General features: G+C 38.6%; 1 protein-coding gene across 5 annotated transcripts in view; it reads right to left on the bottom strand.

Moving 5' to 3' along the window:
• The window catches only part of FAR2 (fatty acyl-CoA reductase 2), a 148,194-nt gene that overhangs the window by 44,840 nt on the left and 77,233 nt on the right, over nt 1–26,121 (bottom strand). For all 5 annotated transcript variants that reach the window (XM_060113454.1, XM_060113452.1, XM_060113451.1 and 2 more), the window contains exon 2: nt 14,731–14,959. In XM_060113454.1, the coding sequence (XP_059969437.1) occupies nt 14,731–14,919 (189 nt within the window). In that variant the 5' untranslated portion in view covers nt 14,920–14,959. The remainder of the gene's footprint in view (nt 1–14,730; nt 14,960–26,121) is intronic.

Here is a 26,121-nt window from a genome sequence, read left to right as displayed (position 1 = left end):
TCTAATTTCATTATTTTACATGTAGCTGTCCAGTTTTCCCAGCAACATGTACTGAAGAGGCTTTCTTTTCTCCATTGTATATTCTTGCCTCCTTTATCAAAGATAAGGTGACCATATGTATGTGGGTTTATCTCTGGGCTTTCTATGCTGTTCCATTGATCTGTATTTCTGTTTTTGTGCCAGTACCATACTGTCTTGATGACTGTAGGTTTGTAGTATAGTCTGAAGCCAGGGAGCCTGATTGCTCTAGCTCCATTTTTCTTTCTCAAGATTGCTTTGGCTATTCGGGGTCTTTTAGGTTTCCATACAAATTGTGAGATTTTTTGTTCTAGTTCTGTGAAAAATGCCAGTGATAGTTTGATAGGGATTGCATTGAATCTGTAGATTGCTTTGGGTAGTAGAGTCATTTTCACAATGTTGATTCTTCCAATCCAAGAACATGGTATATCTCTCCATCTATTTGTATCATCTTTAATTTCTTTCATCAATGTCTTATAATTTTCTGCATACAGGTCTTTTGTCTCCTTAGGTAGGTTTATTCCTAGATATATTATTCTTTTTGTTGCAATGCTAAATGGGAGTGTTTTCTTAATTTCTCTTTCAGATTTTTCATCATTAGTGCATAGGAATGCAAGAGATTTCTGTGCATTAACTTTGTATCCTGCTACTTTACCAAATTCATTGATAAGCTCTAGTAGTTTTCTGGTAGCATCTTCAGGATTCTCTATGTATAGTATCATGTCATCTGCAAACAGTGACAGCTTTACTTCTTTTACGATCTGGATTCCTTTTATTTCTTTTTCTTCTCTGAATGCTGTGGCTAAAACTTCCAAAACTATGTTGAATAATACTGGTGAGAGTGGACAAGCTTCACTTGTTCCTGATCTTAGGAATTGAGGACAGTGTTGGTTGTGGGTTTGTCATATATGGTCTTTATTATGTTGAGGTGAGTTCCTTCTATGTCTACTTTCTGGAGGGTTTTTATCATAAATGGGTGTTTAATTTTGTCAAAAGCTTTCTCTGATTCTATTGAGATGATCATATGATTTTTCTTCTTCAATTTGTTAATATGGTGTATCACATTGATTGATTTGCTTATATTGAAGAATCCTTGCAGTCCTGGCATAAACCCCACTTGATTATGATGTATGATCCTTTTAATGTGCTGTTGGATTCTGTTTACCAGTATTTTGTTGATGATTTTTGCATCTATGTTCATCAGTAATATTGGCCTGTAGTTTTCTTTCTTTGTGACATCTTTCTCTAGTTTTGGTATCAGGGTGATGGTGGCCTCATAGACTGAGTTTGGAAGTGCTCTTCCCTCTGCTATATTTTGGAAGAGTTTGAGAAGGATAGGTGTTAACTCTTCTCTAAATGTTTGAGAGAATTAGCCTGTGAAGCCACCTGGTCCTGGGCTTTTGTTTGTTGGAAGATTTTAAATCACAGCTACAATTTCAGTGCTTGTGATTGGTCTGCTCATATTTTCTATTTCTTCCTGGTTCAGTCTCAGAAGGTTGTGCATTTCTAAGAATTTGTCCATTTCTTTCAGGTTGTCCATTTTATTGGCATAGAGTTGCTTGTAGTAATCTCTCATGATCCTTTGTATTTCTGCAGTATCGGTTGTTACTTCTCCTTTTTCATTTCCAATTCTATTGATTTGAGTCTTCTCCTCTTTTTCTTGATGAGTCTGGCTAATGGTTTATCGATTTTGTTTATCTTCTCAAAGAACCAGCTTTTAGTTTTATTGATCTTTGCTATCATTTCCTTTGTTTCTTTTTCATTCATTTCTGATGTGATATTTATTATTTCTTTCCTTCTGCTAACTTTGGGGTTTTTTGTTCTTCTTTCTCTAATTGCTTTAGGTGTAAGGTTAGATTGTTTATTTGAGATGTTTCTTGTTTCTTAAGGTAGGATTGTATTGCTATAAACTTCCATTTTAGAACTGCTTTTGCTGCATCCCATGGGTTTTGGGTCATCGTGTTTTCATTGTCATTTGTTTCTAGGTATTTTTTGATTTCCTCTTTGATTTCTTGAGTGATCTCTTGGTTATTAAGCAGTTTATTGTTTAGCCTCCATGTGTTGTATTTTTTACAGATCTTTTCCTGTAACTGATATCTAGTCTTATAGCATTGTGGTCAGAAAAGACACTTGGTATGATTTCAATTTTCTTAAATTTACCAAGGTTTGATTTGTGACCCAAGGTATGATCTATCCTGGAGAATGTTCCATGAGCACTTGAGAAGAAAGTGTATTCTGTTGTTTTTGGATGGAATGTCCTATACATATCAATTAAGTCCATCTTGTTTAATGTATCATTTAAAGCTTGTGTGTCCTTATTTATTTTCATTTTGGGTGATCTGTCCATTGGTGAAAGTGGGGTGGTAAAGTCCCTACTATGACTGTGTTACTGTCAATTTCCCCTTTTATTGCTGTCAGTATTTGCCTTATGTATTGAGGTGCTCCTATGTTGGGTGCATAAAAATTTACAATTGTTATATCTTCTTCTTGGATCGATCCCTTGATCATTACATAATGTCCTTGTCTCTTGTAATAGTCTGTTTTAAAGTCTATTTTGTGTGATATGAGAATTGCTACTTCATCTTTCTTTTGATTTCCATTTGTAAGGAATATCTTTTTCCATCCCCTCACTTTCAGTCTGTATGTGTCCCTAGGTCTGAAGGGGATCTCTTGTAGACAGCATACATACAGGTCTTGCTTTTGTATCCATTCAGCCATTCTATGTCTTTTGGTTGGAACATTTAATCCATTTTCATTTAAGGTAATTATTGATAGGTGTGTTCCTATTACCATTTTCTTAATCATTTTGGCTTTGTTATTGTAGGCCTTTTCCTTCTCTTGTATTCCTGACTATAGAAGTTCCTTTAGCATTTGTTGTAAAGCTGGTTTCATGGTGCTGAATTCTCTTAGGTTTTGCTTGTCTGTAAAGGTTTAAATTTCTCTGTCAAATGTGAATGAGATCCTTGCTGGGTAGAGTAATCTTGGTTGTAGGTTTTTCCCCTTCATCACTTTAAATATGTCCTGCCACTCCCTTCAAGCTTGGAGAGATTCTGCTGAAAGATCGGCTCTTAACCTTATGGGGATTCTATTGTGTGTTATTTGTTGTTTTTCCCTTGCTGCTTTTAAAATTTTTTCTTTGTGTTTAGATTTTGCTAGTTTGATTAATATGTGTCTTGGCATGATTCTCCTTGGATTTATCCTATATGGGACTCTCTGTGCTTCCTGGACTTGATTAACTATTTTCTTTCCCATGTTAGGGAAGTTTTCAACTATAATCTATTCAAATATTTTCTCAGTCCCTTTGTTTTTATTCTTCTTCTTCTGGGACCCCTATAATTCGAATGTTGGTTCATTTAATGTTGTCCCAGAAGTCTCTGAGACTCTCCTCAATTCTTTCCATTATTTTTTCTTTATTCTGCTGTGCAGTAGTTATTTCCACTATTTTATCTTCCATTTCACTTATCCATTCTTCTGCCTCACTTATTCTGCTATTGATCCCTTCTAGAGAATTTTTAATTTCATTTATTGTGTTGTTTATCACTGTTTCTTTGGTCTTTAGTTCTTCTAGGTCCTTGTTAAACGTTTCTCGAATTTTCTCCATTCTATTTCCAAGATTTTAGATCATCTTTACTATCATTATTCTGAATTCTTTTTCTGGTAGACTGCCTATTTCATCTTCAGTTGTTTGGTCTGGTGGGTTTTTACCTTGCTCCTTCACCTGCTGTGTGTTTCTCTGTCTTCTCATTTTGCTTAACTTACTGTGTTTCGGGTCTCCTTTCGCAGGCTGCAGGTTCGTAGTTCCCATTGTTTTTGGTGTCTGTCCCCAGTGGCTATGGTTGATTCAGTGGGTTGTTTAGGCTTCCTGGTGGAGGGGACTATTGCCTGTGTTTTGGTGGATGAGGCTGGATGTTGTCTTTCTGGTGGGCAGGTCCACGTGTGGTGGTGTGTTTTGGAGTGTCTGTGGCCTTATTATGATTTTAGGCAGCCTCTCTGCTAGTGGGTGGGATTGTGCTCCTGTCTTGCTAGTTGTTTGGCATAGGGTGTCCAGCACTGGAGCTTGCTGGTCGTTGAGTGGGACTGGGTCTTGGCATTGAGATGGAGATCTCTGGGAGATTTTTGCTGTTTGATATTATGTGGAGCTTGACCACATAATACTGTTCTTGTGGACATGATACTGGTCATGTGGACTAATGTCATGAACTTGGCTCTCCCACCTCAGAGGCACAGCCCTGACGCCTGGCTGGAGCACCAACAGCCTGTCATCCACACGGCACACAATAAAAGGGAGAAAAAGAAAAAAATAAAGGGGCTTCCCTGGTGGCACAGTGGTTGAGAATCTGCCTGCTAATGCAGGGGACATGGGTTCGAGCCCTGGTCTGGGAGGATCCCACATGCCACGGAGCAATTAGACCTGTGAGCCACAACTACTGAGCCTGTGCGTCTGGAGCCTGTGCTCCACAACAAGAGAGGCCGTGATAGTGAGAGGCCCATGCACAGCAATAAAGAGTGGCCCCTGCCTGCCACAACTAGAGAAAGCCCTTGCACAGAAACGAAGACCCAACACAGCAAAAATAAATAAATAAATAAATAAAACTCCTACCCCCAACATCTTACAAAACAAAGAAAGAAAAAGAAGAGAAAATAAAATAAAACTATTAATATAAAAAATAAAAAAATAATTATTAAAAAAGTTTTTTAAGTAAATAAAAAAAGAAGAAAGAAAAAAGAGAGCCACCAAACCAAAAAACAAATCCACCAATGATAACAACCACTAAAAGCTATACTAAAAAAACAAATAAAGAAAAATAAAACGGACAGAGAGAACCCTAGGACAAATGGTAAAAGCAAAGCTATACAGAAAAAAATCACACACAGAAGCATACACATACACACTCACAAGAAGAGAAAAAGGGAAAAAAATATATATATATCGTTGCTCCCAACGTCCACCTCCTGAATTTGGGATGATTCATTGTCTATTTAGGTATTCCAGAGATAAAGGGAATATCAGGTTGATTGTGGAGATTTAATCCACTGCTCCTGAGGCTGCTGGGAGAGATTTCCCTTTCTCTTCTTTGTTCACACAGCTCCCATGGTTCAGCTTTGGATTTAGCCCCACCTCTGCGTGTAGTACACCTGAGGGTGTCTATTCTTCACTCAGACAGGACGGGGTTAAAGGAGCAGCTGATTCGGGGGCTCTGGCTTGTTCAGGCCGGGGGGAGGGAGGGGTACGGTGTTTGGGGTGAGCCTGTGGTGGCAGAGGCTGGCGGGACGTTGCAGCAGCCTGAGGTGCGCTGTGCGTTCTCCCAGGGAAGTGTCCCTGGATCACGGGACCTTGGCAGTGGCGGGCCGCACAGGCTCCTGGGAGGGGAGGTGTGGACAGTGACCTGTGCTCACTCACAGGCTTCTTGGTGGTGGCAGCAGCGGCCTTAGCGTCTCATGCCTGTCTCTGAGGTCACGCTGATAGCTGCGGCTCACTCCCGTCTCTGGAGCTCCTTTAGGCAGCGCTCTTAATTCCCTCTCCTCGCGCACCAGGAAACAAAGAGGCAAGAAAAATTATCTTGTCTCTTTGGCAGCTCCAGACTTTTCCCAGACTCCTGGCTAGCCGTGGCACACTAACCCTTTCAGGCTGTGTTCATGCCGCCAACCCCAGTCCTTTCCCTGGGATCTGACCTCCGAAGCCCAAGCCTCAGCTCCCAGCCCGCGCCTGCCCCAACGGGGGAGCAGACAAGCCTCTTGGGCTGGTGAGTGCTGGTCGGCAACAATCCTCTGTGCAGGAATCTCTCCGCTTTGCCCTCCGCACCCCTGTTGCTGTGCTCTCCTCCGTGGCTCCGAAGCTTCCCCCCTCCGCCACTCGCAGTCTCCACCTGCGAAGGGGCTTCCTAGTGCATGGAAACCTTTCCTCCTTCACGGCTCCCTCCCACTGGTGCAGGTCCCATCCCTATCCTTTTGTCTCTGTTTTTTCTTTTTCCTTTTGCCCTACCCAGGTACTTAGGGAGCTTCTTGCCTTTTGGGAGGTCTGAGGTCTTCTGCCAGAGCTCAGTAGGTGTTCTGTAGGAGTTGTTCCACGTATAGATGTATTTCTGATGTATTTGTGGGGAGGAAGGTGATCTCCATGTCTTACTCTTCCACCATCTTTAAGCTCCCCTTCAAGCACATATTTTTTGTAGGTTTCTGCTGGTCTCGTGAAGGTTACTGCTGGTCATGAGGAACAGATGTCACCATGAAGGATTTTAGTGTTTTTCTAGATATGAGGAGATACAAGAATTGGGCTCATAAAATCGACTCCTGAAAATATCTAACTATCTGAAGACCTATTCTGCCAGTTTTTCCCAGAGCACAGAGAGCCTCATTTCAGCACTCCACCCTGAACACCTTTCAGGCAGGTGTTGAAAATCAGCAGCTGCAGCAGCACATGATTTAATCCTTGTAGAGGTAGCTGGCAAGTGCCAGTGGCGAGTGCCAATTAGTTGACAAGAGTCATGTTGAATCCTGTGGTTTGGTGTCTTTTTTGAATGAAATCAGTACAGGCAATGTGAAGCTTTTAAGAAAAAGACTTGATGTGATTGGAAGAAATTTAAAAACAAGGAAAGAAGTTGGACATGTGAAATCATGCCAGTGATTGAATTAACTAGTGAATGGTATTATAAAAGAAAACAAGAGATTGAGAAATAAATTGTTTCTGTTTCTAGGACCTTAAAGAATATCTCCAGGACAAAATCAATTTTAAAAGTTTTTTTTTTTCTTAAAAGGAAGGAAATGGCCCAGAGGGGAGAGGCTTAACATGCTTCAACTAATCTGAGTTGAGTATCTGTCAAACTGAGAATCAGTTATACTCTTTCAAAAGTGTGTGTTTGTTAATCATGGGAAGTTTTAATTCCTGGCAATAGTCCCTCAAGTTGTCTTAAGTTTATAAAAGCCTCTTGCTTTTTGTGGGATCATTAGTTTCTTAGGAAAAGTAAAAAGTAGTAATGGAACAAAACTGACTTTGGGAATTTAAAATACAAACTTCTGGTTTTATTTGCCTTTGCCTTATATGGAGATTTAACAGAATCATTAATATCAATCAGAAATTCTTCTTTTTTTGGAAGTTGTGGACAAGCAACTTTTACACAGGGTAGCCTGAACCAAACATGAAAATGCTCTTCTTCCTTATAAAAGAGTCTATGAAAATTAACAAACTTCTACATAAAATGAAAGTAACTTTTCTGTTGGGTGCTTCTTAGTACTCCAGTGATGTCAGAGTGTTGGCCTTTTCTTTGAAGGTGTTACTTGGTTGGAAGTTAATTTGTTTAAACGCATTATTTTTCCTCTTAGGGCTCTAATGTCTTCTAAAAACTACCAAAAAGTGATAGTCTTGCAAAACGATTCAATAAACTATTTCATAAAATGTTGCTATCTTCTATTGTCTTAAATCTAATCAGTTCTATGAACTGAGGGCCCTGTGTGTGACCCTGCATGATTCATTACCCAAAACTCTCCAGGGTATTTCAAAGTTGACTTATCTCAGGAGCAGCTGAGAGCTTACTGAGTAATTCACATTTTTCCAGAGAAGTTGACTTAAAATATCCAGTGCAACCTGCCAAGCTCTGCCTTTGTTTATAAATCTGCTTCCTGGTGACATCATACAGGATGGTCCCTCCCTGGAAGCCTTGAATTTTGCCTGGTCTTCTCAGATGCTGCATTCTAAACCCAGCACAATCTCATTGTAACCCTTTTCTTACCTGATTACTCTAGTTTAAGAGGAAATGCCTAACCATTTCTGGTATTCTCTCAATGAAATATTTTTTTTTTAATTCTGACCTCACTCTTAATTAACTACCTCACTCTTAATAGAAATTCAACTACTTGTGGTTTTATTTTTCAGGTATGGATATTGTCTTCTTGATGTTTTCTTAAAGAGTTATTCAGAGTAGATTATGACCAACTTAAGAACCTAAATGGATATAAATGGGCATGACTGTTGTAAAAAGGAACACACCTTTAAAGCACTGAAGAACCTCAAAATGCTGTCAACACTTTGAGCTTCATAACTGAATGATTTATTTGCAACTAATTATCTCTTGTCGTGGGGAAGAATCATGTCTTTAAGCAAAGCCCCATTCTAGATAGCAAAATAAATATCAATTTTGACACTGAAAATTGTTTCTGCTACCTGGAAAGCTAGTTGGTTCATACTTAAATGAGCACATTTTTCATAATAAGAGACCAAGCAGTCAGCTTGGGATTCCTGGGGACCCACAAGTGGGTCTGCAGTTAGCATGTTCACATGTCAACATGGGAAATTTGGCTTATTCTAGAAACTTCTCAGATTTTGTGAAAGAAATTAGGAGAGTTTTCTTAAAAACGATTTTATACTTAGAATCGTATTTCTTTCTCTTTTTTCTTTGAGTCTTACTTTTATCTTTTATTTTATTTTTTTAACATCTTTATTGGAGTATAATTGCTTTACAATGTTGTGTTAGTTTCTGCTGTATAACACAGTGAATCAGCTATATGTATACATATATCCCCATATCTCCTCCCTCTTGTGTCTCCCTCACACCCTCCCTATCCCATACCTCTAGGTGGTCACAAAGCACTGAGCTGATCTCCCTGTGCTATGCAGCTGCTTCCCACTAGCTAGCTATTTTACATTTAGTGGTGTATATATGTCAATGCTACTCTCTCACTTCAGTCAAACTATTTAATTCTGATAAAGTTTCAAAACTAAAAGTAAACTGAACTTATATCTGATGACATGATTTTGGAAATTCGTGATTGCTTTACTGCCTTATTTATTTACTATCTTAAAAAGTGGGCTTTTTCTCCCCCTATAAAAATAAAACATCTTCATTGTAATTGCATTTAGAAAATTCTTTTGGAAAAAGATTATTGTTCTGGTTTTTCACTACAAAAGACAGTGTATTTTTTTCCTCACGATACAAGTAAACATGCTCAATAAATATATTTGCACATTATTTATGTGTGTCTCTGGTTGTTTTCTTAGAGTGCCACCTTAATTATCTTTGTGAGAAAGTCCTCAAGGATCTGCCATTACTTCAGATACCTTTCCCTCAATTGATATGTTCCTTTAAGTCGTCTGAAAATACTTAAGGATCTTAGTCATATGTGAGGAAACTGATCCTCTATTCTGATTCTTGAGTCCCAATTCTATGTGGCCAAAGGATTAAAAATAACCTTCTTTCCAAAGCATTTCCTACTTAATTGTCTCTCTCTGAAGGCAGGGAAACCGGAAGTGAGAGGTAGTTGCTGTCCATACCGTGAAAGGAAAGGAATGAAGCTGATGAACGAATTTTGATAGATAGATATCAATAGAACAGATGTTCTCTTGACCATATTTCCTGGGGACACAGTGGGAATCAAAGGCAAACTGGTAACATTTTTATTCATTATGTTTTTGTGTGTGTGTGTGTGTGTTATGCAGGCCTCTCACTGTTGTGGCCTCTCCTGTTGCGGAGCACAGGCTCCGGATGCGCAGGCTTAGTGGCCAGGGCTTACGGGTCCAGCCGCTCCGCAGCATGTGGGATCCTCCTGGACCGGGGCACGAACCCGTGTCCCTTGCATCGGCAGGCGGACTCTCAACCACTGCGCCACCAGGGAAGCCCTATTCATTATGTTTTAAAGAAAGTTTCCAAGCCTCGTATACCTGATACCATTAATCTACCTTCAAGCACACTGTATTAAGGTGGATTAGAATTCATGCATTGTTTTGTGTGACAGGAGGCAAGTACAGAGTAAAAGTAATACAAGATCCTTCTTAGGAATAAAGCATGGAGGCATTTAAATCACTCTGTCATGTCAAAATAAAGTTCAATGGCGGCAGAATCTAGACTGGATCTTGATTCATATAAGATATTTAATAAATATTTGTAGAATCAGAGGCCTTTCAGAAGAAACTCTAACCCAGACGGGAAAGCTCTTCTGAGTAAGAACCTAGGGTGAGAGTGGTCATACAACAGAAGTAAAGACTGGCTTAAAGAACTGGAGTACATTAAACTTGGTCATTGAACAAATTTGGTTGATTACCTACAGAGTGTCAAGCACTGTGTCAGATGTGGAAGACACAGTGGGAACACACAAGAGAAATAACGAAAAGGCCTTAGTTTAAAAAATTAAAGGGAAAAAATTGGGATAATAAATGTGTTATTGGTTTCAGCAAATCAAATAATTTTGAGCAAATTGTGTATTATTTGACAAACCTGAGGCTCTTCTCACTGAATCTGAAATTAGGAAAGCATAAAAGCAGACAGAATTACTAGGAAACCAAAGATGTCTGGGTATATTCTTTTAAGTATAACCCTGTGTTGGAAAGTTGGTTGTGGGGACCCACATGTTTGGAATAACCGACTTGCACTGGTTCCCTCCAAATTCTAACCAAATCGAGGAAAACTAGACTTCATATGGAATAGTTTCACTTTTTAAAGGAAACGTTGCAAAAATATTAAACTATATCATTCTCTTTTTATGAAGAAGCCCAGGCCCTGTCTTTCTATCTGACCACATAAGTCAAAATTTATGGAAGTATAATTAATGCCTTTGCTTCAAAAACCAGAAATAGAGACTAAAGAAGAAATGTACATATTTCAATGTCTTGAGCATTTTGGTGCTATAGTAATTGTTCCCTTTTAAAATACTCATTTAGACATATCTTCAATAGTGTTATTGTAACAGCAAAGTCTCTTTGAGGCAAAGGAAAGATTTTTAATGACAAAAGAAAAAAAAATTTTATTCTGAGGTTGAATTTTGGAGCCCATGTGAAGGAAGGCTTAGCAAAGGGGAAGGTAGGTGGGACTGACTGCTCATAGGAAGCTAACTTTGTATGCTGGATTTGATTCTATTAGGGCTATCTTTTTTTTTTTTAAACATCTTTATTGGAGTATAATTGCTTTACAATGTTATGTTAGTTTCTGCTTTATAACAAAGTGAATCAGCTATACATATACATATATCCCCATATCCCCTCCCTCTTGTGTCTACCTCCCACTCTCCCTATCCCACCCCTCTAGGTGGTCAAAAATCATCGAGCTGATCTCCCTGTGCTATGCGGCTGCTTCCCACTAGCTATCTATTTTACATTTGGTAGTGTATATATGTCCATGCCACTCTCACTTCGTCCCAGCTTACCCTGTCCTTTCCCTGGGTCCTCAAGTCCATTCTCTACGTCCGCGTCTTTATTCCTGTCCTGCCCCTAGGTTCTTCAGAACCATTTTTATTTATTTATTTATTTATTTTTAGATTCCATATATATGTGTTAGCATATGATATTTGTCTTTCTCTTTCTGACTTACTTCATTCTGTATGACAGACTCTAGGTCCATCCACCTCACTACAAATAACTCAATTTCGTTTCTTTTATGGCTGAGTAATATTCCATTGCATATATGTGCCACATCTTCTTTATCCATTCATCTGTTGATGGACACTTAGGTTGCTTCCATGTCCTGGCTATTGTAAACAGAGTAGCAATGAACATTGTGGTACATGACTCTTTTTGAATTATGGTTTTCTCAGGGTATATGGCCAGTAGTGGGGTTGCTGGGTCATATGGTAGTTCTATTTTTAGTTTTTTAAGGAACCTCGATACTGTTCTCCATAGTTGCTGTATCAATTTACATTCCCACCAGCAGTGCAAGAGGGTTGCCTTTTCTCCACACCCTCTCCATCATTTGTTGTTTCTAGATTTTTTGATGATGGCCATTCTGACTGGTGTGAGGTGATACATCATTGTAGTTTTGATTTGCATTTCTCTAATGATTAGTGATGTTGAGCATCCTTTCATGTGTTTGTTGGCAATCTGTATATCTTCTTTGGAGAAATGTCTATTTAGGTCTTCTGCCCATTTTTGGATTTGTGTTGTTTGTTTTTTTGATATTGAGTTGCATGAGCTGCTGGTAAATTTTGGAGATTAATCCTTTGTCAGTTGCTTCATTTGCAAATATTTTCCCTCCTTCTGAGGGTTGTTGTTTCATCTTGTTTATGGTTTCCTTTGCTGTGCAAAAGCTTTGAAGTTTCATTAGGTCCCATTTGTTTATTTTTTTTTTCCATTTCTCTAGGAGGTGGGTCAAAAAGGATCTTGCTGTGATTTATGTCATAGAGTGTCCTGCCTATGTTTTCCTCTAGGAGTTTGATAGTGTCTGGCCTTACATTTAGGTCTTTAATCCATTTTGAGTTTATTTTTCTGTATGATGTTCAGGAGTGTTCTAATTTCCTTCTTTTACATGTAGCTGTCCAGTTTCCCCAGCAGGAGAAGAATTTTTAAAACTACAACTGGAGGACAGCTGCTGACTAGAAATGGAAAGTCCTGAGCATCCAGGAACTTAGGAAATGGCTACTGACTGCAGTTTTCTTGGTTTTAAGATACTACCAAGCTCCAGTTTATTTATCTCTGCATTGGAGATGACAAATTTATGGGTATGTTTTGGATTAGTTAAAATACAAAGCTGATTATTTTATATTTTACATTAACAAAACTCAGAGAAATTTTATTTTGCCTTTTTAACCCATATGTCAGCTTGGGTCTCCCTATAAACTTAATTAAATTATGATTGATTACATCCTTAATTTAAGATTCTCTGTAAGATTATTGAGAATTTCCAGGTGGTCAGTGATTGGCTTAGATCTGAAGTTTCTGAACAAATCAGTACATCGCATAACTCAAGCCACAGAGGTTGGTTCAGAAGTTGATATATAACCTAACCCAGGCTGATGAGATGTAAGGAAAATTTTGCTGAGGATTTCCAGAAAAGAAGTTTCATCGATCTTGGAAGAGAGCTTCAGGGGGAGCCAGCTCTCCTCATCCAAAGTTTGCCATAAATGTATGTGAGCAAGATATTATTATCCCATTTTACAGATAAGGAAACTGAAGCTCAGTAGAGTATGTATCTTGCCCACTGTCCCACGGCTAATAATTAGCAGTGCTGAGATTCAAACCCAGGTCAATCTACCTCTGAAGCCCATGCTCTTAAGCACCATCTGATTGCAACAGATAGTTCCCAGGTGATGTTGATGCTGCTGGTTGGGAGACCACAGTTTAAGGACCACTGTTTATAAAAGTCAATAGCTGACAGTTGTAAATAGCCCAATAGTGGAAACAGGTAGAGATTTGCAAGCCAGTTTCACAAATAAGTTATTTATAGTATAATCAAGATTTCCATACCAAAAGAATTGTTGCTGTGTTATCAAATACAATGCATTGAATATAACTGTAGGCGAAAATTATGCTGACCACGAGACGCTCTGCCAAAATATTTATCTAGAAATTCATAAGCTGGCTACAAAGCTAAAGAGGCATGTCTCCTACATGATGAAAACAGTCCATTAGGGATGTATAACTGAGCAAGCTGTATGAAGAAGGATCTGAGAGTTTATTCTCAATTTTGGTTTTATGCCACATCAGCCTTTTTTTCTTATTCTTAAGAACCATTAGTTACAATGCAGGCAGTGTAGGGTATAGGCAAGTGTGCTTGCCTTAGAGCCAGACTGGGGGGTGGGTGTCTGAAGTCTGACTCTCTCATTTACTAACTGGGTGACCTTTGGAAAGTTAATACATCTGGTCTCATTTATCCATCTGTAAAATTGGGATATTAATTCTTACTTCACAGGGTTGTTGAAAAATCAATGAGGTAAGGCTCATTTGAATAATGTCTGCCATGTACTAAATACCCAGTAAGTGCCAGCTGTTATTATTTGTCCCACTGCTGAGTTAAGCTATGAGATACAGGAGAGGCTTTTGTGATTCTCCTGATGATGGTTTATACCAAAATCTCATGCTGGTGCCAGAAGATAAAATGTAATCATCAAGCTTATGGGGTGTCTATAATGTGCTGTGCTATCAGATACACAACTCCATTAGATGTTAGCATGCCTAAACACTGGAAAGGAGACTTTGTAAAAAAAATTTCTTATTTAAATCTTCCTTTTGCCAACCCTAAGTGACCCTGTACTTTCCAAAGGGGTCTATGAACAAGACACGTACATTTAAATTAATTCCCATGGCAAGCCTAGGAGGTCATTGTTGTTATTATTCTAAACATTGCAAGCTGGAGGATAAGAGGTATAAAGTGACAAAAAATTGATAATATGTTTGAGATGAAAGCTTTCAAATTTATAAATTAAGACATGAGATGACAGTCATATTTTGGGGTGAGGGGAGTGAGAAAGTTTGATACTCAAATGCTCATTCACACATGTGTTTCATTTTCCCTTAGAAGAACTTACAGGATAATAGAAATATCAAGTTATCATAGATAAAGTATACAACTTGTGGCTTTTAGACAACTGAAAGTATTACTGCATGGCTACTTAGTAATCATATCTGTTTATAATATGATACGATATAATATGTAATAGACTATCCAAAAATTTGGAGGAAAGCTACCTTAAATTTAAATGAAAATTAGGGAAGAGTTTGGATGACCTCATGATAGACTTCAAGCCTGGCGAGTCCACTCTGCGAACTTTAGCATTTTGATTCTTACTCAGTAATTTGCAGAATATAGACTACCCGCTCACCTGTTCTGGACAGGATCTAAGCACTCTTTCCCCTCTTATGGGAGAACACCACAGATTTCCATGAGCTGTTCCTTGCTATCTTGTTTTGTCTCCTTTCCTCTACCTGCCCAGATATCCTGGCCCCCACCTGCAGTTTGGGGCTATAAGGGAACATTGTAGTGGGTCACCATGCCCTAAGGCTCTTCCCATAAGGCATACCTTACTATTCAGGATCTGGAAAACCCTCTGCTGCAGGGTCTGGCCAGCCTTGGGTCTCACAAGGATGTAAATGACTCTCAGGTCTGGGCTGGTGCGAAATAGCTTCTCCATCAACACTTTGCCCAAGAAGCCTGTGGCCCCAGTAATGAGAATGGACTTGCCACCATAGAAATCTGCAATCATGGACATGGCTATTCCCTTTGTCTTTTATAGCTTCGGAAAGAGGTTCCTGAAAAGAAAGAAAAATAACAAAAGATTACATTCTCAGAAGTGCTAAAATGCAGTCATTTAAAATGTTGCTGGTATTTCCAGGAGTATTGAATGCAGGAAAAGGTCAGACAGAGTGATAGCATCATGGTTTATTGGCAACACAATTCATTTCAATCAATATTTACTGAGATTACTCTCCATGCTAGATGTTATGCCAGGAACTGTGGACAAGAAATGAGTAAGACATGGCTCCTGCTCTCAAGGAATTGCTTGTAGTCTGATGGAGGAGACAGATACCTAGAGACCGTGAAATATAATATAGTAATGCTAAAACCAAAGAAAGCACAGAGGAAGGGTGCATAGCAGGATCTGGAAATTTCAGGAAGGCCCCTATAGGTAGTGACACCTGCTGTCAAACTTGAAAAGAGATAAGGGCTGGGGTAAGGGCATTCCAGGCCAAAGAAAGATCAAAAGCAAAGGTCCAACGTGTGGTGTGGGATGCTGTATGGGGGAATAATACAAAGAATTCAGTGTTATGAGAATGTAAATGATAAGGTTGGGAATAGCCCGAAACCTGTGAAACCAAAGATTAGAACAGGATCAAATTTTTAAAATTATGATGTAATTAGTATTTCAGTTGCAGTTTTATTCGGAGAAAATCATTTCCAAGAGCAAATCTGGTAGTGGGAAGCCAGATGCAGCACTTGGATGCTGTGACTTCCAAGAAAAAACACCCCATGCAACATGAAGTGTTTTGTCTTTAAGTCTGGCCTCAAGATTGTTGATTGGAAGCCACGGAGCTTTGAAGGAGGCAAGGCCATAATGTGGGAGCAGACTTTCCTTTCTGTCACTGACTTTGCTGCCTGCAGCAAGTCTTCGGCTGTCTTCGTGGATGGGATTTGGGTGGATCTTGCAGAACACAACTCCAGGGACCAGCCCTGACTTCAGAGCTTGAAAGAAGAACACGAAAAAAAAAAAAAAGTGAAAAAGCCAACACCCTGCCCTTTTCACTCCAGTCAAGTCAACTCTAGTGACTCCTTAACGAAAAATGATTTTTCAAAGTCCTGATGTATAAATTAATTATAATTTATAGTTTAAAATTATAGTCATAATTTATACTTTGAGTATCTTGAGGCTACGTTTTGGGCAGAACTCTTTGCCTTTGGAGGATTCATTCATTCATGGATTTACTCAACAAATAATTCTGTGCACTTGCCATGCCAGACTCTATGCTAAGTTCTGAAGGTAAACGGTTGAATAAGGCAAACAGATCCTTGCTGTCACTCTAGCAGAGGAGGCCAGTGATACACATATAAGTAAATACATAAACAAGTTAACTACAACTGTTACAAATGTAAATAAAACAGGGATCAATGACACAAATCACAATTATCAGTGTTATACACTAGGAAGTACTATGGGTTTCAAATGTTAGCTATTTTCATTGGTTGTTTAAATCCCTTTTATTAAGGATTGATATGAGAAATATTATTTTGAAGAACACATTTGTACCTTGTGCAAAAGAGCAATGAAAGATATTTTTTGTCACGTTACATAATGTTACATTACAATGTATCTAATGATTTTCTCAAGAATTTAGCACTTGGGAAAAGTATTGATTATTTTTGCTTTGCCTGCCTTGAAGCTCAGAAAAGTGGTGTCCCCAAGTTTGGAAGGCAGTACAGTATCCTAGTTTAGCACTCAGATTCTAAGCAAGACTGAAATCAAATACCAATTCTACCACTTACTAGGTCTGTAATCTCAGGCAAATTATTAATCTTTCAATGTTGCATTTTGTTCATCAGTAAACTGGGGGTAACTAAAGTATCCACTTAATAGTGCTGTGGTAAGGATTATGTGAGTGAATACATGTAAAACCCTTAAAAATATAACTTACCTATAGTATTGGCTATTCATATGGTCCCTGGTTCCACATTTTTTGTCTTAATGGTTTCTGGCTTTTTCTTTTGACAGTTATTTATTTTTAAAATAAATTTGTTTATTTATTTATTTATTTTTGGCTGTGTTGGGTCTTTGTTGCTGCGCGCAGGCTTTGTTTTATTTTTTTACTTATTTTATTTTATTTTTTATTTTTTTTGCAGTACGTGGGCCTCTCACTGTTGTGGCCTCTCCCGTTGCGGAGCACAGGCTCCGGACGTGCAGACTCAGCGGCCATGGCTCACGGGCCTAACTGCTCCGCGGCATGTGGGATCTTCCCAGACCAGGGCTCGAACCCGTGTCCCCTGCATTGGCAGGCAGACTCTCAACCACTGCACCACCAGGGAAGCCCGCAGGCTTTGTTTTAAATGTCCTGTCTTATGCATTTTATATACCCTCTTTTGGAAATATGAGATGATTTATAACTGTCATCAAGTCAAATAAAGTGTTTTCCCCAAATGCAACTCTACTCGATGGTAAGTCTTTCCAACATCTTTATATATAAAAATGTTGAGGCACCATACTACTTTAATAGAATATTAGGCATAAATGAACATGGTTAGCAGGAAAATACAGATGGGAAACTGAGTTTGGATAGGGTGACTTCCCAACCTCATTGGTCCTGAAGATGTCAGATGCTTGTTTTGTAATAACATATGCTTTCTTGGAGTTATATTTTCTAGAACTGAAAAGATACTCTTCAGATTTTTTGGTCCCAGACAATTTTGCAATGTGTGATGAAAAATTTTAGAGAGCAGGTTACATATCTCTAATGAACCAATTTCTTGTGGGACAAAGGAAGGCTTAAAGTGTCCCCAAAGAATGGAATGTGCCCGCTCTGTCTGGAGTCCAAGTATTTCTCAAACACAACAGAAACCAGCACAGTACAATGAGTGCTCTGAGAGGAAAGCAAAACATACGCCCGTATCTCCTGGCGTTCACTACCCATTGTCAAGAGCAGGTGGCAGGGCAGTTGTGGCCAGGACTCTAATTAAGGCAAGTGATTCTGAAAAATGTCAAAGAGAAGTCCTCATCCTCAGATCAAAACATCATCAGAGATGTTTCTTCAAACTTTTGCTTCTACTCTCAAGACATGGTTTGGTTCCTCGACCCAGAAACTCCCATACGAAATTTGGCCCCGGAAAACCCATTTCATACGTTATGGATTTCCAAGGTCCAGGAACGGTTAACCCTTAATATAATTCATTAAAGCAATTAAATTGTTTCAAAAATTAAAATAATTTTACACTCAGTAATGGAGGATATACAACTCTAGAAGGAAGAATAGGTTTAGAACAGCTGGCTGGATCACGGCTTACCTTTCATACAGTCTCAGATTACTCAGGCAGAGAGCAAAGCCCAGTTTCCTATTCCTCATGGTCCTAATATGGTTTGTGAGAAGCCTAAACTACTTTGACAATCTCTGAACCATCCTGTATAATGCAGGGTCTCTGAGCCTTGAAGGAAAAAAAGATGGGAGCCGTGAGAGTCAGCCAATGTATTTTTAATGAATGTCTATGTGTGCCGGGCACTGTCCAGGCACTGGGACTAGTAGTGAAGAGGCCTTATGCAGCTTAGACTCTTCCTTTCTATTCTGGAGCATCTTTTCTCCTTAAGATTGCCAGTTTTCCATGGTCATGAGTGGAATTCGATAGTGTTCCCTCTCCTGTTGTTCTCTAGAAATGAGGCTGTTCTAATTTCTAGAGAACAGGTGTTAAAACATTTAATCACAACAGTTGTGCCAAGTCATACATTTTTTCAGGTTTAAAGCATGTGGGAACTTTAATTCTTCTTTGGGTGGCTCCTCTGGAAAATAAAAAAAGGAAGATTCAAGCATTTAAGTAGACAATCCATACTTCTTGGTAGCCCTTGAGAGAAAAACATTTTTAGAAAAGAAAAAAGGTTCTTTGCTTCTCAGGAATCATACTTTGTCAAGGTTTCTTGGTCTTGGCACTATTAACATTTTGGGATGAGTAAAGCTTTGTAGCAGGGGCTGTCCAGGGCAATGTACGTCGGGATTTACCAGCACTCTTGCCTCTATTCCATCGATGGTAATGACATCCTTCTTTCCCCAGGAGGATGTGACAACCCAAATGCTTCTAGACTTCGCTCAAGGTGCTTTTGGGGAAAACTTGCCTCCCTTTTCAGAGAATCACTGTTTAGGACTTTTTAAAATTCTCAATTTATAATAGTCTGTCCATCCTATTAAAAAGTCAAGATTCAAAGCTTAAATATCTGTTTGTGAGGTTAAGTAGAAATATAATCCACTGTCATATCTTATTTTACCCATATTGAATCATTCATAATTAACTACGTTTACCCAAGCAAATTACACATGTGGTGAATCTTGATAGAATTCAAAGTGAAGGTGCAGGAAGATTTCTCCAGATAAAGATTCCCCACTTTTTATTTAACCAAATTTCTTTTAGTCTCTGTGCTGTAAATTAGACTATTAATCCCAACTTTCATATATATAAGTCACATATCTGTTTGTCAAGTACTTAGTGAAAAAAAAGTTTTCATCAGAGAGCTCTACTTTTTACTTTGGTTTCCTGAGTATATGCCAAATTATGCAGTTCAGCAATGAATTTAGATACCTTTCACTGTGGGCTTTTTATATAAAGTTTTTCTGGGAAAACTTTTAAGTTCTTGATGGAGAAATAATAACCCCCAGGGATGTTGGGGCATAGGTCTCACTAATTGAATTAGCAATGCTCTATGGTCAAGATAAACCAATTTGGAAATCATCCCAGCTGGGGAGGGATAGTCCAGGCTGGCTTAAGAAAACAAAATTTAGCAATCATCTCATCACATTCCTCCTAGTTTGCTTCTGCTTAGCTCCTTAGTAAGTCTTCATAAAACACTCCAAATGTAACAGAAATGAAAATGGAGAAAGATATGACCTAAATCCATCACTTCATCATAATTGATTAAATAGGTGTATTGACTGCTTACTGTGTGCTACACCCTGTTAGGTGTGGATATCATAGAGCAAAAGGTCATGAGGACCAGTAAGCAAAAGGTCATGTAGAGCAAAAGGTCAGTAGAGCAAAAGGTCATGAGGACAGGAAGTAAAACTTTTGCTCATGGGCCACTAAGGGTAATGGTGAGTGGTGACACTCTGGTTTCAACCCCTTGATTTCTGGACCTGTGAATCCTGGCTATGGGAGAAACAGCACCACATATTGGATGCTGATTCAGAGCATATACATCCCTCTGGGAAACCTTACCCCAGCCCTGTAAGGTTTTTCCACCTTGCTGGCACTGTAAATGAGTCTTCAAAAGGACATTCTACCATTCTATCAATACAGGTGCTTCACGATGGAGGAGAACATGGCTAGACCACTGAATTCTATGAACATGGGCCTATTGCCACACTTCATTTGCTGGGAAACGAGTTCCTTAAGCAGAAGCAATACTGTGTGGAATACCATGATGGTATACAAGGCATTCTATAAGTCTACTCATGATAGTTTCGGCAGAAGCATTTCATGTAAGGAAAACAAATCCATATCCAAAGTGTCTATTCTAGTAAGAACAAGATACTGCCCCTTCCATGATGGAAGCAGTTCAATGTAAAGACATACCTCATTTTAGTGCACTTCATTTTATTTTGCTTCACAGATATTGTGTTTTATTTATTTTATGTTTTTACAAATTAAAGGATTGTGGTAACCCTGCATTGATCAATTCTACTGGGATCATTTTTCCAAAAGCATTTGCTCACTTTGTGTCTCTGTGTCACATTTTGGTAATTCTCACAATGCCTCAAATTTTAAAATTATTATTATATTATATAAAATTATTATTATATATTATATTATAATTATATAAAATTATTATTATATATTATATTATAATAAAATTATTATTATATTATATATATATATATTATATTATATTATATTATATTACAGTGAGCTGTGATCAGTGATCTTTGATGTTACTATTGTAATTGTTTTGGGATGCCATAAACCAAACCCATATAAGATGATGAACTTAATTGGTAAATGTATATGTTTGACTGCTCCACCAATTGGCCGTTCTCCTATTTCTCTCCCTTTTCTTGGGCCAACCTATTCCCTAAAATACAACAATATTAAAATTAGGCCAGTTAATAACCCTACAATGGCCTCTAAGTGTTCATGTGAAAGGAAGAGTCACATGTCTTTCACTTTAAATCCAAAGTTAGAGATGATTAAGCTTAGGGAAGAAGGCATGTCTACACCTGAGAGAAAGCTAGACCTCTTGTGCCAAACAGTAAGCCAAGCTGTAAATGCACAGGAAAAGCTCTTGAAGCAAATTACTCCAATGAAGACAGAAATGATAAGAAACTGAAACAGCCTTAGGCGGAAGTTGTGGTGGTCTGGACAGAAGATCAAACAAGCCACAAGATTCCCTTAAGCCAAAGCCTAATCCACAGCAAGGCCCTAACTCTATTCATTTCTTTGAAGGCTGAGAGAAGTGAGGAAGGTACAAAAGAAAATTCTGCAGAGGTAGGCTCATGAGATTTAAGGAAAGAAGTCAAATCTATAACATAAAAGAGCAAGGTGACACAGCAAGTGCTGATGTAGAATCTGCAACAAGTTATCCAGAAGATCTAGCTCAGATAATTAACAAAGGTGGCTACACTAAACAACAGATTTGCAGTGTAGATGAAACAGCCTTATATTGGAAGAAGATGCCATCTAGGATTTTCATAAACAGAGAAGTCAATGTCTGGCTTCAAAGTTTCAAAGGACAGGCTGACTCTATTGTTAGGGGCTAATGCAGCTGGTGACTTTAACTGAAGCCAATATTCAGTTACCATTCTGAAAATCCTAGGGCCCTTCAGAGTTATGCAAAATCTACTCTGCCTGTGCTCTGTAAGTAGAATAATAAAGCCTAGATGGCAGCCACACCTGTATGCATCACAGTTTAATGAATATGTTGAAACTTACTTCTCATAAAAAAAAGATTCCTTTCAAAACATCACTGACAATTCACCCCATCACCCAAGATCTCTGATGGAGATATACAACAAGATTCATGTTGTTTTCATGTCTGCTAACACAACATATATTCTGGAGTCCATGGATCAAGGAGTAATTTTGGCTTTCAAGTCTTATGATTTAAGAAATACATTTCATAAGGCTATAGCTGCCATAAGTAGTGATTCTTCTGATGGATCTGGGCAAAGTAAATTGAAAACCTTCTGGAAAGGATTCACCATTCTAGATGCCATCAAGAACATTTGTGATTCATGGGAAGAGGTAAAAATCTCAACATTAAGACCAGTTTGGAAGAAGTTGATTCCATTCCTAAAGGATGACTTTGGGGAGTTTTAGACTTTAGCGGAGGAAATAACTGCAGATGTGGTGGAAATAGCAAGAAACCGAGAATTAGAAGTGGACCCTGAAGATGTGACTGAATTGCTGCAATTTCATGATAAAACTTGAATGAGGAGTTGCTTCTAACAGATGAGCAAAGAAAGTGGTTTCTGGAGATTGGATCTACTCCTGGTGAAGATTGTTGATAGGGCCACAAAGGATTTAAAATATTACATAAACTGAGTTGATAAAGTGGCAGGATTTGACAGGACTGATTGTAATTATAGAAAGAAGCTCTGGGGGGACATTCAAGATGGCGGAGGACTAAACGTGGAGATCACCTTCTTCCCCACAGATACATCAGAAATACATCTACATGTGGAACAACTCCTACAGAACACCTACTGAACGCTGGCAGAAGACCTCAGACTTCCCAAAAGGCAAGAAACTCCCCACGTACCTGGGTAGGGCAGAAGAAAAAAGAAAAAACAGAGACAAAAGAATAGGGATGGGACCTGCACCAGTGGGAGGGAGCCGTGAAGGAGGAAAGGTTTCCACAAACTAGAAGGGGCCAGATCCAAAGCTGAGCCCCAGGAGCTGTGTAAACAAAGAAAAGAAAGGGAAATTTCTCCCAGCAGCCTCAGGAGCAGCGGATTAAATCTCCACAATCAACCTGATGTACCCTTTATCTCTAGAATACCTGAAGAGACAATGAATCATCCCAAAATTGAGGTGGTGGACTTTGTGTGATTTTGTCTGTATAGGCTTGCTTTTATCATTTGTCCTAGGGTTCTGTCTGTCCATTTTTTTTTTTTTTAGTATACTTTTTAGTGCTTGTTATCATTGGTGGATTTGTGTTTTTGGTTTGGTTGCTCTCTTCTTTCTTTCTTTCCTTTTTTTAAAATTACTTTTTAATTTTTTTATGTTTAATAAATTTTAAAAAGTTTTTAATAACTTTATTTTATTTTCTTTCTTTCCTTCTCCCTCTTTCTTTCTCTTTCTTTCTTCCTTCCTTTCTTTCTCTTTCTTTTTCTTTCTTCCTTTCCTTCTTTCTTTCTTTCTTCTTTCTTTCTTTCTTTCTCCCTCCCTTTCTCACTTTTCTTCTGAGCCATGTGGCTGACAGGGTCTTGGTGCTCTGGCCAGGTGTCAGGCCTGTGCCTTTGAGGTGGGAGAGCCGAGTTCAAGACATTGGTCCACCAGAGACCTCCTGGCTGCACGAAATATCAAATGGTGAAAGCTCTCCCAGAGATCTCCATCTCAATGCTAAGAGCCAGCCCCATTTAATGACCAGCAAGCTACAGTGCTGGACACCCTATGCCACACAAGACAGGAACACAACTCCACTCATTAGCAGAAAGGTTGGCTAAAATCATAATAAGGACACAGACACCCCAAAACACACCACCAGACGTGGACATGACCACCAGAAAGACAAGATCCAGCCTCATCCACCAGAACACAGGCACTAGTCCCCTCCAACAGGAAGCCTATGCAACCCACAGAACCAACCTTAGCTACTGGGGGCAGAAACCAAAAACAATGGGAACTACAAACCTGCAGCCTGCAAAAAGGAGACCCCAAACACAGTAAGTTAAGCAAAATGAGAAGACAGAGAAACACACAGCAGATGAAGGAGCAAGGTAAAAACCCACCAGACCAAATAAATGAAGATGAAATAGGCAGTCTACCTGAAAAATAAATCAGAGTAATGATAGTAAAAGATGATCCAAAATCTTGGAAATAGAATGGAGAAAATACAAGAAACGTTTAAAAAGGACCTAGAACTACTGAGCCTGCTCATCTGGAGCCTGTGCTCTGCAACAAGAGAGGCCACGAGAGTGAGAGGCCCACGCACCGTGATGAAGAGTGGCCCCCGTTTGCCACAACTAGAGAAAGCCCTCGCACAGAAACGAAGACCCAACACAGCAAAAATAAAAAAAATAAAAAGGACCTAGAAGAACTAAAGAGCAAACAAATAATGATGAACAAAACAATAAATGAACTTAAAAATTCTCTAGAAGGAATCAATAGAAGAATAACTGAGGCAGAAGAATGGATAAGTGACCTGGAAGATAAAACAGTGGAAATAACTACCACAGAGCAGAATAAAGAAAAAAGAATGAAAAGAATTGAGGGCAGTCTCAGAGACCTCTGGGACAACATTAAATGCACCAACATTTGAATTATAGGGGTCCCAGAAGAAGAAGAGAAAAAGAAAGGGACTGAGAAAATATATGAGGAGATTATAGTAGAACACTTCCATAATATAGGAATAGAAATAGTCAGGCAAGTCTAGGAAGTGCAGAGAGTCCCATACAGGATAAATCTAAGGAGAAACACACAAAGACACATACTAATCGAACTATCAAAACTAAACACAAAGAAAAAAATATTAAAAGGAGCAAGGGAAAAACAACAAATAACATACAAGGGAATCCCCATAAGGTTAACAGCTGATCTTTCAGCAGAAACTCTGCAAGCCAGAAGGGAGTGGCAGGACATATTTAAAGTGATGAAAGGGAAAAACCTACAACTAAGATTTCTCTACCCAGCAAGGATCTCATTCAGATTCAGTGGAGAAATTAAAACCTTTACAGACAAGCAAAAGCTTAGAGAATTCAGCACCACAAAACCAGCTTTACAGCAAATGCTAGAGGAACTTCTCTAGGCAGGAAACAGAAGAGAAGGAAAACATCTACAATAACAAACCCAAAACCATGAAGAAAATGGTAATAGGAACATACATATTGATATCTACCTTAAATGTAAATGGATGCAGTGCTCCAACCAAAGGACATAGACTGGCTGAATGGATACAAAAACAAGGCCCATATATATGCTGTCTACAAGAGACCCACATCAGACCTAGGGACACATACAGACTGAAAGTGAGGTGATGGAAAAAGATACTCCATGAAAATAGAAATCAAAAGAAAGCTGGAGTAGCAATTCTCATATCAGACAAAATGGACTTTAAAATAAAGACTATTACAAGAGACAAAACAACAAATAACATACTACCTAATGATCAAGGGATCAATCCAAGAAGAAGATATAACAATTGTAAATATTTATGCACCCAACATAGGAGCACCTCAATACATAAGGCAAATGATAACAGCTATAAAAGGGGAAATCGACAGTAACACAATCATAGTAAGGCAATTTAACACCCCACTTACACCAATGGACAGATCTTCCAATATGAGAATACATAGGAAAACACAAGCTTTAAATGATACATTAAACAAAACGGACTTAACTGATATGCATAGGACATTCCATCCAAAACCAACAGAATACACTTTCTTCTCAAGGGCTCATGGAACATTCTCCAGGATAGAGTATATCTTGGGTCACAAATCAAGCCTTGGTAAATTTAAGAAAATTGGAATCATATCAAGTGTCTTTTCTGACCACAACGCTATGAGACTAGATATCAGTTACAGGAAAAAAACTGTAAAAAATACAAACACATGGAGGCTAAACAATATGCTACTAAATAACCAAGAGATCACTGAAGAAATCAAAGAGGAAATGAAAAAATACTGAGAAACAAATGACAATGAAAACACAATAGACCAAAACCTATGGGATGCAGCACAAGTAATTCTAAAAGGGAAGTTTATAGCAATACAATCCTACCTCAAGAAACAAGAAACATCTCAAATAAACAACCTAACCTTACACCTAAAGCAATTAGGGAAAGAAGATCAAAAAAACCCGAAAGGTAGCAGAAGGTAGGAAATCATAAAGATCAGATCAGAAAGAAATGAAAAAGAAATGAAGGAAATGAGAGCAAAGATCAATAAAAGTAAAAGCTGGTTCCTTGAGAAGATAAACAAAATTGATAAACCATTAGCCAGACTCATTAAGAAAAAAAGGGGAAGACTCAAATCAATAGAATTAGAAATGAAAAAGGAGAGGTACAACT

The sequence above is a fragment of the Mesoplodon densirostris genome, chromosome 11, assembly GCF_025265405.1.
Source record: "Mesoplodon densirostris isolate mMesDen1 chromosome 11, mMesDen1 primary haplotype, whole genome shotgun sequence".
NCBI lineage: Eukaryota > Metazoa > Chordata > Mammalia > Artiodactyla > Ziphiidae > Mesoplodon > Mesoplodon densirostris.
Note: the sequence above shows the minus strand (reverse complement) of the source record. Positions and strands in the feature narration are given on the sequence as shown.